The sequence below is a fragment of the Oryza brachyantha genome, chromosome 2 (genome assembly GCF_000231095.2).
Source record: "Oryza brachyantha chromosome 2, ObraRS2, whole genome shotgun sequence".
Lineage (NCBI taxonomy): Eukaryota > Viridiplantae > Streptophyta > Magnoliopsida > Poales > Poaceae > Oryza > Oryza brachyantha.
The window spans coordinates 7645516-7659052 of record NC_023164.2 but is presented as its reverse complement, the minus strand read 5'-3'; the positions used below and the strand labels follow the sequence as shown (position 1 = coordinate 7659052).

The 13537-nt window shown below is 39.0% G+C and overlaps 2 protein-coding genes across 2 annotated transcripts; both read left to right on the top strand.

Annotated features, from left to right (window-relative positions):
- Nucleotides 1-101: 101 nt before the first annotated feature.
- Nucleotides 102-6952, top strand: LOC102713717 (ABC transporter E family member 2-like). The gene is made up of 12 exons (XM_015833439.1): nucleotides 102-297; nucleotides 2629-2714; nucleotides 2848-2945; nucleotides 3035-3152; nucleotides 3452-3541; nucleotides 3972-4276; nucleotides 4369-4564; nucleotides 4643-4825; nucleotides 4922-5191; nucleotides 6400-6471; nucleotides 6611-6645; nucleotides 6861-6952. The coding sequence occupies exons 1-11, from the start codon at nucleotides 186-188 to the stop codon at nucleotides 6629-6631; spliced, it is 1551 nt and encodes a 516-aa protein (XP_015688925.1). The 5' UTR covers nucleotides 102-185; the 3' UTR covers nucleotides 6632-6645; nucleotides 6861-6952.
- A 3286-nt stretch (nucleotides 6953-10238) lies between these two features.
- Nucleotides 10239-13323, top strand: LOC102702532. Its single transcript, XM_006647105.2, has 2 exons — nucleotides 10239-10716; nucleotides 12957-13323. The coding sequence occupies exons 1-2, from the start codon at nucleotides 10330-10332 to the stop codon at nucleotides 12987-12989; spliced, it is 420 nt and encodes a 139-aa protein (XP_006647168.1). The 5' UTR covers nucleotides 10239-10329; the 3' UTR covers nucleotides 12990-13323.
- The last annotated feature ends 214 nt before the right edge of the window (nucleotides 13324-13537 follow it).

Genomic DNA, 13537 nt, shown 5'->3' with positions numbered 1-13537 from the left:
TTAGCCCCCAAGGCACCGCCCGGCCTTTGCTTCGACCCCCACCCGTGCGTCGCGCACTTGAGCAAGGCCGCCATCCCCCTCCGCTCCCCTCTCCTCTCCTCTCGGAAACGGTCGATCAATCGGCAAATCCCCAAATCGATCCGTGGGCGTGGTGGGGGAGGGGACGACGTACGAACGCGGCGGCGATGTCGTCGGGGCGGTCGAGCAGGAGCAGGATCGCGGTGGTGGCGGAGGACCGGTGCCGGCCCAGCAACTGCGGCCTGCAGTGCCGCAAACGGTGCCCCGTCAACGCCACCGGTACGCATGTCTATGCCTGTGTATTTGTGCAAATAGAAATGGAAGATTATCTGCAGTTTTATATAGTATAAATGATGTGAGATGATAAATTTCTGTATAGAATTTTATTTTTTCAAAACGCATTGTTTCGTAGTTCGGAAGATGTGTTCGTAAAAAAAGGAATAATAATATGAATAATGTGGCTCAAGAGATTATGTGCTTCAGCTCTAGCTTGCGCACACGATATCCCAATCCGGGCTTCTTGATGATGATGCATGATCTCTGTTTGCGCTAGCTAGCTGCCGCCAGGGTTTTGGATATCCTCGTGGAGTCGCGCTTGGTTCTTCCCTTAGTAATTTAATTTGCATTGGTTAATTAGTTTGCAGCTCAATTTAAGTGGCTGTATTTAAGTACGCGTACTTCGGTCTGGCCTTCTGGTAAATTACGTACGATGATGGGTTATCTGCTTAAAATTGAGACGGCAATGGTTGAAGAGGAGGATGCACACCCTATGAAGGCTACCTTGACAAACGAGCCCAAATGCTTTTTCGTCTTGCCAATTTTGGTACAAATATTTACAGAAATTTTAAGGCCATTGAGAAGTACGTAGAGTACCAAGTTTTTAACGTAAAATTTGGTATAAAATATTACATACTCTTTGACAGCCACGTACCTGCTTGGCTGCTAAACTCGTTGAACCTTTATTTGGCAAATTTGGATAACCATCCTGTGATGAGTGAGTTCTTTAATCTACACATGTTGGGACATTTGGAAAGAGTATTCCACTCATCCTAAAAGGCTAAAATCTAAACTAGTATCAGAGACTTCAACGTTACGAAATTTCTGGCACTGACTTGTTCCAATAATCTGCACAAATCTATATTTTATATGAGCTTTTTTATCATTTTTAAAGAAGTACGTTGAGGTACTATATTTTTTATTTTTTAGTGTAAGGTATCAAAATTTTGCAGTAAAATTTTTGGTATCTCAACGTATTTTTTAAGAAGGGTAAAAAAACTCATTTCATATAGCCCAAATGAAATAAGAAACCCCCTATGTTGCATGCGACATTTTTCTAATATCTTTGTACATTGATTGGTTATATTACACGAGTTTTATTTCATTCAATTCTGGCTTGTAATAAAATTCACCTACTTCGTGCTGGTACGAATTATCATAAGTATGCTTTGAATAACTGGCCATTTGCCAAGAGATAATACGTGATGCGACAATAGGACACCACGCTAACACAAGGAGTGGAGGACACCATCACCTGGACGAGAACAACAACCGGAGTTTACTTGGCGAAATCAGCCTATCAAGCATAGTTCTGTGTTACCACCACGGTTAGGGCGATAAGGCGCAACTGGAAGGTTTGGGCACCGTCAAAGTGCAAGTTTTTCGTCTCGCTCTTGCTACACAACAGGATATGGACAACAGATAGGCTACAACGTCGGCAGTGGCCGAACAACTATTTCTGCCAGCTCTGTTTTAGGAACCTGGAAACGGCCCAACACCTATTTCAGGACTGCCCCATAACACGGGAGGCTGGAACCATATTGCGGTAGAAATAAGCTACACTAGGATAGCGGATGACTTCTGTGAGGGTGGGACTGTGGTTGAGTGGTGGGACAGCTGTGGCCGTCAACAAAATAAGGAACTCTCCAAAGGGGTCAGATCAACACAAATACTAATAGCATAGGAGCTATGGAAAGAACGGAATAGGAGGGTTTTCCAGGGAGAATACCGACATCTGGAGCAAATCATCAGGACCATAAAAGATGAAATGGATTTATGGTCACTATGCGAAGCCAGATCTCTAGCGAGATAAACACCTTAGCTTTTGACCTGGCGCGGCAACGCGCAGTCTGAAGAGTGTCGTCTCTGTCTTTTTTTTTTCCTTTCCAGGGTCCTTGCTGCCCTTTGTAATTATTGCTGCTTCTCCTTAATATAAAACCAGCGCTTTGTTGGCTTGCTTCAAAAAAGATAATACGTGAATGAAAGCAGTGACATCCTATTACCTCCTCCTAGGAGTAAGCGGGAACTGTCGGAAAAATGAAAATATGGTTTTTCATGTGAACATATATACTGACCTATATGTCTACTGAAGCTAATGATCTGGGTTATACCTTTGGGTCACCCGCTTCAATGTAGTTAATTATTTATCGTTGTCTATCTTTTGCTGTTCTATATCCACTTAATTTACTGCATGTATCGTTTTAAGTTGCAGATTTCGTTATTTATATGCACATTTTCTTTTCAAATAAAGAAAAAATGGCTTTGTCTCACTTTATTGATAGAGAAGGTACTTATTTGTGCACATGACTAATGATTCTTTATCTACATTGACAGGGCGTCAGTGCATAGAAGTTACTCCATCATCGAGAGTATCCTTAATTTCTGAGGACCTATGTATTGGATGTGGTATTTGTGTGAAGGTGTAACTTCTTTTCTCTTTGTGATGCCTCTTTTTTATTTTCTTTTCAAATGTGCAATATTGTTAAACTTTTTTTCCTTTTTGTTGTTATTCTTTCAGTTAAACTTTCTTCCTTTTTTGTTATTTTCTTCCAGGTTTGTCCCTTTGATGCTATCCAGATTGTAAACTTGCTAAGTGATCTTGACAAGGAGACGACACATCGTTATGGACCAAATTCATTTAAGCTTCACAGGTACAAATTCCCATTTGTTATATTAATCGCCTAGCTAGCTTTCTTGGAGCTAACCTTTCTTCCTGAAACTTGATTTGAATATTTTTAAGGCTGCCTGTTCCAAAACCTGGGCAAGTTTTGGGCTTGGTAGGGACAAATGGTATTGGTAAATCAACAGCACTTAAAATTTTGGCGGGGAAGGTGAAGCCCAACTTGGGTAAATTCACAGTAAGTAACACGGAGCACTATTTGGTATACTTGTTAGGGGTTGTTTTTTTTTCTGGGAAAATGTCAAACGACGTATTTGTAAACGAAAAATAATTTATAAATAGAACATTTATATGCATGCTCCTAGCGATCTAAAAGCAAAGGCTTGAAAATAAACTATGATGAAAAATCTCCAAAATCAACTCTAAATTTAAGATTAAAAATTCAAATTTTGGCTTATAAATATAAGCACAATCGAAAAGATGAGTGTGGTTAATGGAAGTAGCTTTAGGTTATGAAACTATTTATCGCCATTTCAGGATCCCCCAAGTTGGGATGAAATTCTGAGGAATTTCCGTGGATCTGAACTCCAGAAGTACTTTACTCATCTAGTGGAAGACAAATTGAAGGTACATTACAGATTTGCATGAACTTACTGATTTATCAGAAATTTTTCCTTACAAAAGTATTATTAGGTACGATGTTCTGTTTTCTGGTGCATAAATGGTTATTACTATCCCTCATCTAACTTATCAATCATCCATATTTGATTAGATTTGAAATGCATTGGATGGAATTGAAATATAGTAGGAATTCAGATGTATTTAGTTAGGATATTTCCCTCAAAGATGTTCTAGACTTTATTCCTTACAGACATATCATCCAAATTATTCATTGCTCAGGTCATGGTTGAAGTGTTTTAAATCATTTCAGTTATGCAGAAGCTAAATAGTGATGTCGAAGAACTAATTACCCTCTAACTTATTTATAGTTGTACTTACATAGTAATGGTCAGATTTGTTACTGTGACACATTCTAATGCGTTCCAATTGGTTACAGGCAACTATGAAACCACAGTACCTTGACCACATTCCAAAATCTGTTGAAGGGAAGGTTGGAGACCTTCTTAGCAAAAAAGATGAGAGACATGTGAAAGACCTATTGTGCGATATTCTGGAATTGAATCAAGTTCTGGACCGAGATGTCTCAGCTCTATCTGGCGGTGAACTCCAGAGATTTGCGATAGCTGCTCGTGCTATGGAAGAAGCAAATGTTTATATGTTTGATGAGCCATCCTGCTATCTTGATGTGAAACAAAGGCTGAAAGCAGCACAAGTTATTCGCTCTTTGCTTCAACCCAAAAAGTAAGGAGAGATACATTTTACCAAATCAGGAGATAAATACAACATTTGAATTCTTTGCATTTAATAATCAAATTTTCCTTTATGTTTTGCAGCTACGTGATTGTTGTGGAGCATGATCTTAGCATACTTGACTACTTATCAGACTACATATGTTGTCTTTATGGGACTCCAGGAGCATATGGTGTTGTTACTTTGCCCTCTTCAGTTAGAGAAGGAATTAACATTTTCCTGAATGGCTTTATACCAACAGAAAACCTGCGTTTCCGTGAGGAGAAACTCACATTTAGAGTAAGGACTATGATTAGGAGCACCGTATTTTACTTCCCATATGTTCTGAATCTAATGCAATGATATTTGCTTTTTTAGGTTACTGAGTCTACTGAGGAGATCATAGAGGGTCAGACATACCAATACTACCAATATCCTACCATGACAAAAACAAGGTGTGGCTTTAAGCTGTCAGTCACAGAAGGCAGCTTTAATGATTCCCAAATAATTGTAATGCTCGGTGAGAATGGTACTGGGAAGACAACATTTATCCGTATGCTGGTATATCACTTTATTTTGTCAAATATATTTTTTGCATTAACATAAAATTTCTTCTTCTAATTATAACTTTCACGATTGTTCTTACCTGAATTTCAGGCAGGACGACTGAAGCCAGACAAAGTAGGAGACGAAGAAGTTGATGTGCCCGAATACACTGTCTCATACAAGCCTCAGGAATTGATATCTAAATGTAGCTCTACAGTGAGGGATCTTCTATTCGAGAAAATACTTGGATCATGCACTAAAGCCCAGTTCAGATCTGATGTCATGAAACCACTGAAAATTGAGGAACTCATGGACAGGCAGGTTCCAACTCTTTCTGGAGGGGAGCTGCAAAGGGTTGCACTTTGTCTTTGTCTCGGCAAGGTAAGACATACAACATTGGATTACCCTGCAGTATTTTTTCATATCTTTGTTGTGAGTAGAGAAGTTTCCTTAATTATTTTAAGCCTTTAAATGCTAGAAAAATAGATCTGTAGAATGTGATAGTGATACACCTTGTTTGCAGTACCCTCAATACCTTAGTTCGAGAAGAAAATGGGACTTTTATATATCTCAAAAATTCATTTAGGCTGTATAGAGCTTATCTGTCAAGAAAAGAAGATTTGTTCACGAGAGCTAGATCTTCCACACTACACATTCTTTTCTAACTCAACTATCTTTCGTTTGCTACATTCTATATTCTCGCTCGATCACCTCTAAGAGCTCATGCTTTTCCATGTACTTTGTGGACGAAAATTAATTAATCACATTAAATTGTTATAGGATGCCAAGTGTACTTGCTACTTTGATGGTGAACTTTATGGTTTATTTTATACTTTCAAGCATAGTATCTATGTGTTGCACTATTTCTGTATCGTCCTGATCAATAACCTTCGCACAAGTGTCACTGATGACTGATGACTATATAATAGTCTTACATAAATTCGCAAGGCCTGACATTGATGATTACATTTATGGATTGTTGGGACATTTTTCTTCTCCATTTGTCCTATCAGGAAATTGGATGGGTCATAATAGGTTTCCCTCTGTTTGATGTTATAAGACTTTCTGGCTTTGTCTAAATTTATTTGTGTACTAATAAATCTAGACATATATACAAAATATATACATTGACATATGAATGAATTTAGGCAAACCCAACAAGTCTTATAATATGTAATGGAGGAGTAAATTATTATTTTAAATAACGCTGGAGCACATTTGTCTAGGCTCATAGTTGACACATACTAGCTAGACTATTGATGTGACCATGGCCAACTCAAATCATAGTTATCACAACTCACCGAAAGATCAGGCACCCCCGTGCACATCAACTATTGTAAGAACGCTCTAAGGTCTTGAAAGCATAATATCAAGGACAAAATAAGCAACTAACAGCACATGACTATTGTGCTACCGTCATTGATGCATATATATTGTAAATTAAACCATGAATCCCTAGTTAGAAAAGTTTATGCTCAAGAGATATAGTTTTTTTAGGTCATGTCAAGGAATACAGGGTATATAACTATTGGTAATCTGGACAGTACATCCATTAAGTATTGATTTTGACATTGTTTTTTTGTTTACAGCCTGCTGATATTTACCTCATAGATGAACCAAGTGCCCATCTTGATTCAGAGCAGAGACTTCTTGCGGCGAAGGTCATAAAAAGATTTATCCTTCATGAAAAGAAAACTGCTTTTGTCGTTGAGCACGATTTTATTATGGCAACCTACCTTGCTGATAAGGTGGTTGTTTTTGATGGAAAACCTTCTGTTGAATGTATTGCAAATGCACCAGAATCCCTGGCCTCTGGGATGAACCGTTTTCTTTCGGTAAGTACAAATTCCTCTTTCTACTGCCTCCCATATTATACCGTGACAATAGTGGATGGTCCTGAAGTTTTCTGGTATTCAACACTTCTTGGAATTTAAATGACAGAGTCAATATGTTGGTTTTTAGAGGAGCAAGTGCTCAGTATTGAATATTTTATACAGTATTATGCTCATTTTAATGGAAACTACTTAGCTTAAATTTCTGTGTTCGGCAGCGTCTTGATGTCACCTTTAGGAAAGATCCTACAACCTACAGGCCTAGGATCAACAAGCTAGGCTCTATAAAGGATGCAGAGCAGAAAGCTGCAGGATGTTACTACTACCTTGAGTATTAACGTAACATAAAATTCCCCTTGCTATTTTAATAATCCTCTAACAGCACTGGAATTGTATGGTGTTCATGTAGTTCTCTTTGTGTTCACAGAGAACTTTCGCAAGGGGCAACTCTACTTCTGCAAAAGCTCCTTCGGAGCCAAACAGCTCGGCTCAGGCTTGCGTTGTCGTGCACATACTTGCAGTCATGCATGACTATGCCAGTGCTCTCGGTATCGTTATGTCTTTTCACTTGTTTTCGACAAGCAATAGATGCTCTTTGATTTTTTACATTGACAATTTGACATGCAGATTGGATGTTTACCTTTACAGGCTTGATTTGGCACCCCCTGGATATGTCCTGGAACTTCGCGGACAGGAACATTTTGAAATGGCATCTGAAATCTAAGCAAAAGCACTATAGCATGAGAGGTAAGTTTCTAGTCATTTGTTTTATGAACTGCATTAATTTAGATCATTTCATCAAATATTTCTTGCACTGTGTAGGCTGGATTGATGAAATCTGGGGAAGATCGCTGTGAAGCTATTGGCTGAATAAGATGGGGCTTGAACAAATTATCACGTCAGCGTTGATTTGCATTGCTGAAGCCATCAAGAAAATGGAAATGTTTATCGCAGTCTGCAGCTGAATCATGCACGTTTCAGTGACTTATCACTAACCTAAAGTCAGTCCGGACAGTTTTATGCTTCCATAGAACTTCAGTTTGAGTTGTGATTTGGGGATTGTAATTGCTTGGTCCTTCAGTCGTTGAGACTCTGAACTCTGTTTCCGTTTCACCAAGTACTTCTGTTTGCGTTGGGACAGACGAATAAATAACGTGCTTTCGTTGGTTTTATTTGTCCATCTGTTGTCTACCATTCCAAATTCTCAGACATGGCTATGCAAAAAATAGTAGCTCGTTAAGTATTCTGGCTATCTCCATGCGACCAGCATATTCATTTTTTATTGTTATTTTGGTTGGGGGTGATAAACTGGATACTTTATATCTCATTTCCTTCTGCATTTCAGTCTCTGCTTGAGCACTGCCATGATTAAACTGATAGTACTTGCTGTAACTTGAGGTGAGGAATTTTGGGGGTTAATCTTAGTTCAATTGAGTTGGGCCGAATGGCAACATATATTATGTACATGAGATATGCGTGAATACCAAAATAGTCCTAAGAGCATCTCCAACAGATGCTCATCTCACTCTTCAGGCTAAAATTTAGTTAGCCAAACTGACTTGCTATCTATGGGTCCTATAGTCTAACTCTTCCTCCTCCCAGCGACCTGAATGCTGCCTCTCTCATTCTCCCCTCCTCCCAGCATGCCCGAGAGGCGATGACGCAAGGCCGGCGCCGCTCAGATCTACGGCCGGCTGGCCGGTCACCCCCCGTCAGCCGGCCGGCCTCCCCACGCCTCCATCTTGCGAGCCCCCCTCCTCCCCCCCCCCCCCCCCCCCCCACCCCCCACCACCGTCCGGCTCCAGGTCCGGTCACCCCACCGCCGCTCCTCTCTTCGGTTGGCTTCTACGCGGGCGCCTCGTGGTTGCAAGGCACTCGTCACCGCTGTCTCGATTTACATGTTGTGCTTCAACGACTGCATTTTACTTCCTTTGTTTCAATTTAAATGCATTTGTAGATTTCCATGTCTAACGTTTGACCATCCGTCTTATTTAAAAATTTTATAAAAATACTTAAAAATATTAATTATAATTTGTTTTTAAATAAGACGGACGGTAAAACGTTAAGCAGGGTAAAAATACATTCTTTATGTGACGAGGTAGTCATCGATAAGCATGCTAGCTGGGATTCAGGTATATTCTAGAAATGGAATGATGCATAAGTTTATCGGAACTAAAATAAAGCTTATAAATAAAAAAATTAAGGATCAAAAACCTTTATCCTTTCACTTATACTAATAATTATAAGTCAAAATTTAAATAAAAAAGTTAAAATTTTAAGTTGATTCTGAGTTTTTTTCTCATCATAAATTATCTTTTAACTTTTGCTTTTAGGTCGTTAAGAACATATACATAAATGTTTTACCTGTAAATTATTTTTTATCATAATAAGTTGTTTCGCTTATGCTTAAAATAAACAAAACAATGACCAAGGCACGTAACTCTACACAGTTTATTAGAGGAAAACAAAAGAGAACGACAATTGCGATTGTCATTTCGTTCTAGTGTAATGTACGGGTGGGTCATAGGCTGCGTTCGAACATGAAAGGTCACGAAACCCCACTTAACCGCACGAAAAACGATAAAAATAATTATTATATAATTAATTAAGTATTAATTATTAAAATTTAAAAAATAGACTTATTTGATTTTTTGAAACAATTACTATATGAAAAGTTTTTATATAAAATACATTATTTAGCGGTTTGAAAAACATGCTAATGGAAAAAAATGATGATTAATTCAAACTAACAGGCCGAAACTAACGCAGCATAACTCGTGTGGTGTCTTTTAATAAAAAATGAAAAAAAAAGTTCTTATACCATAAAGTTGAGTGCCATACTTTGGTTTGCCCCCAAACTTAATGGATTTGCAGCTAGTATTAAAAACGGCGAAGCATTGGTTGTTCATTCAGTGTAGATATCACTATCGTCTTTATACTTGACCTTTTGTTATGATCTACTATTGGATTTACCATTTTTGAATGACAAATTATGTTTTTACCCATCATACAAATATAAATATAAAAAAATACTAGTATGGTGTTCACTTTAATTAGGTATTATATGTAATTTATCTAGTATCAATGCACATTTGTTTATCCACTCTCACATGGAACGGGATCCCTGCAGTAGCATAGTGCTACTGCATGGGGCTATAGTATGGTAAATTTGGTATATCCCGTAACCGCTATATCAAAACGGATAATTAAAATTTATTGCTGCAATACTTGCTACAACACTGAACAATATTTTGGATTACTGTGGCTACAGTATTTGCTGTATTGTTCACGTCGTTTGTTTACTGTTTTCCATCGTATGAACAGTGCCCCTTTGCCTTACCGCAAAGGATCCGGATGCCTCTCACATATAATACAATGCAATTGATTGCTTTAATGGTATTATATATTTTTTAACTAGTCATAACGCATTTTTCGTATACTTTCACGCACTCTAATATAATGATGGCTTTAAATATGAAGTTATTTTTAAATAAATAAGATGATGAAAGATAAAATAATATTGAGAAAAAAATGAGTTAAAAAAGGCCGTGTACAGACGTCAAAAGGCCCACAAAACAAGGCCTCCGTAGTCTGAGCCCAGCCCGAATCGTTCAGCCGACCCCGACGCCTCACGATCGTCGGGAACCGAAGCGGCGGCGGCGGCGGCGGCGAAGAGGAGGAGGAGAGATGCTCAAGTTCCTGTCCAAGGTGGTGGTGGAGTACTGCCCGCTGGACCCGCGCAAGGCGGCGGTGGTGGAGCTCCTCGCGCAGTGCAACGGCCGCAAGGCCAAGGACTCCAACCCGGCCTGCTCCGTCGAGCTGCGGCGCCTGCCGTCGCCGCCGGACGCCGGGGACGCCAAGTCCCACCCGCCCCCGCGCGTCCTCGTCACCTACTTCAACGGCGTCGAGGAGTCATTCGTCGCCGCCGAGGGCGCGACCGCGCAGGGCATCCGCGACCAGATCCTCGACCGCGGACGCCTCCTCGACACCGAGCAGCTCTTCCGCGACGGCGGGGAGAAGTGGCCCGTCGTCATCCCCGAGGAAGAGCTCACCATGTCGTTCCCGGGCATCAAGGTGCGTCTTTTATCTTCGTTTGCCCATGCTTTCTTTTCGTCGAACACCTTGCCTGCGTGGGCGTTTCCTGCCACGTTGCGTCCATTCGACCAAATAATGATACTGCGGGTTGCGTTGTATTTTCATTTATCACTCGTGGATCTTATGCGTTTTAGGTGATTATATAGTTTCGGCCACCGTTCGTTTCATCGAACAACTTGTGGGCAATATCAGTTTGCTTATGGCCAAAATTTGGTGGTAATTTGCTAGAATCAAATATCATCACGTCATGCGTAAAAGAGGGGAAACTTAAGGAATTCAGGATAGGCAACCAAATACATGATTCTTTCTAGCTGCTACATAAACATTTCCATTTCTTGTGCTTTTGATGAGGTGTACTCTATATTTGCGACTTATGGTATTCTCCTTTTATTGCCATTTAGTCCCGGTTCAATAAACAAGTAGGATAGTTTTTACAACTCCATAGCAGTACACATCGAATCAATGTAGAACATACACTTAGAGAACTTTGGAGACATTCATAGACAGTGGGTACCCATAAGTGGACAAATTTGCATCCCTGTTTGTAAGTGAAGGTGCCTAACTTAGTACTCACTAAGTTTTATGTTCTATTTCGTATTGTAAAACTTTGTAGCTATGCCTAGATTTATTTATTGATTAATATATATTGTTTGTATGTATATTTATATTCATTAACATCTATATGAATATATACAATAATAAAAAGTTCTATGTTGTGAAACTGAGGTAGTAATATACAAATACAAGTAGGCCATTGACTGGCAAGAAATGTAACAGTTCCACTTATTTTCCTTTTTTTTATAACAATTTTTGGTTGGTCTATGACCTGCTATCACTGTGTTTAGTTATGAGAGTAACTTACATAGGACATTGATCACAGCTGTTTCGTTCTAATAGAAGACCATGCGTTTGATGTGCTAAAATGCTTCCATTTGTGCACTGTGATTCTTATCTCTTGTTCTTACTTGGTTGTTACGATGATTCTTAAAGCGTCACCTAGGCGTTTGAGCACCACCGGGAAGCAAAGCGCCGTCACTGCCTAGTGTTCTTGTTGGCTTGTTGACTTTTTGCCTCATTTTCATATTCCAATTGAAAATATAATTAAATCTCTAGTATGCCTCTTGTGCTCATGTGTCCGCACACTCGCCTTAAACGCCTAGGCATCGCATAGGTAATTGGGTAGGGGTGGGTCTCCTTGCCTTGCCTTGTCGCCTTAAGAACACTGGTTGTTAGTTGAACCTTAAATTTCTCTGGTTTGACACGACACCCTGTTTATTTCAAGCATGTTGCTTTTGTTCATATGAACATATAATCACCTAGTGCTTCCATTCATGATGGGAAGTTAGAATGTCTAGATAGCTAGATAGAACATGTTTACATTTACATTCTATCTGGATGGATATATTATCTTGAGCTATTTTGGATAAATAATCTTTTATTGGGGACTGTAGATTTAGTAAAATGCAACAAAGGGTGCACCACAGAATAGGTATGAGTGTAAAGATAGCTTAGAAAGCACTCTAGATTGATTCCTTTCTGGGCACTGTTTGGTTCTTGAAAAGAGTATCATGTAACATAGATTGGTCACATGAAAATTGTTACCTACTATTAATTTCTTATGATCTACTAAGAGTAGCTTGAGATATAGATCTTTCACGCTTGAGTGATTTATTTATCCAGTCTTGATAGACCTTTTTATATGTCTTTCCCCTACTAAATAAATGCTTTATTTTCATTTTGCCAATGAAGGATGGCTTATGAATTATTTTGTTCGCCCCTGGGTAGGCTACAATGGTCTTATGATTAATAAGCTAGGTAACCTTGGTATTTGTCTGTAAAACACATCTAGCCAACAGTTTGGACCTGAGAGGACTAGTGGAAAACAACTTACAGAAATGGTGTAAACACAGTTAATGTTTTTTTCATGGCATAACACAACAAAGAACTAAGTCATTAGAAGAACCATACTTTTTAATTAACACCAAAATCTTCCGACATTCATTCATTCAGATCTCGTTCAATATATAGTTTGACTTGCAGAAGCTTATTTTTTAAAAAAATTAGGCAAATCTAGAGCTAACTTAAAAAGAATGACAAGTGTTTTATGTGTTTTTAGATGCTTTGTATTAAATGGGCATGACCTTCCATTCTTTTATAAGACCCAGTATTCGATGTGTTGTGTTTCTCAGTGACAAGTTTCCTATCTTTTTGCCTGGCAGCCAAAGAAAGCCGAGGAGAAGCCCCAGGCCTAGTGATCCAGGCGTAGATAGCATCCTCAACCAGCTGAATATTTGTACTTCCACAGACATTTCACCACATTTTGTGGGATGGTTTCCAGCTTCGAACTAGAAATGGGTGCTCTGGCTTTCATTGACTATGTTTGTTCAGGACATTCCTTCCCCTTTATTTTTCCTGAACTCTTTTCAGGAGATGTTAAAAGAACTTCCTGAAATGCGGTGCTCTGTAGTCATATAATTTCGCTGTAGGATTGTAGCCCTTTCTCACTGCAGTCTGTTGTGAACGAATTTATTCTGAATAAGCACACTTATGACAACAGGTGTGTGTGTGTGTGTTTTTTTAGTCAAACTGAAGTTCCGAGGCAACAAACCATAGCTATTCATCATACATGAACAGTATATGTAATTATGCATACCACAACAAAAATATCGGAAACAGTTAATACCAGGAAACTAGTGTTATATTAATACAACATCCACAAATAAAACAGTTACAATTGAAACTTTTGTTAGGTTATTCTCCATGTAAGTTTTATTAACACGATTATCTAGAGTGATATATC

What these genes read in the sequence shown, in the direction of transcription:
- LOC102713717 (XM_015833439.1), top strand. Translation starts at nt 186, where the DNA reads ATGTCGTCGGGGCGGTCGAGCAGGAGCAGGATCGCGGTGGTGGCGGAG. An exon ending in GTGCCCCGTCAACGCCACCG is followed by an intron (nt 298 to 2,628) that starts GTACGCATGTCT and finishes CTACATTGACAG; the next exon opens with GGCGTCAGTGCATAGAAGTT. An exon ending in AGAGACTTCTTGCGGCGAAG is followed by an intron (nt 6,472 to 6,610) that starts GTCATAAAAAGA and finishes CAAATGCACCAG; the next exon opens with AATCCCTGGCCTCTGGGATG.
- LOC102702532 (XM_006647105.2), top strand. Translation starts at nt 10,330, where the DNA reads ATGCTCAAGTTCCTGTCCAAGGTGGTGGTGGAGTACTGCCCGCTGGAC. An exon ending in TGTCGTTCCCGGGCATCAAG is followed by an intron (nt 10,717 to 12,956) that starts GTGCGTCTTTTA and finishes TTTGCCTGGCAG; the next exon opens with CCAAAGAAAGCCGAGGAGAA.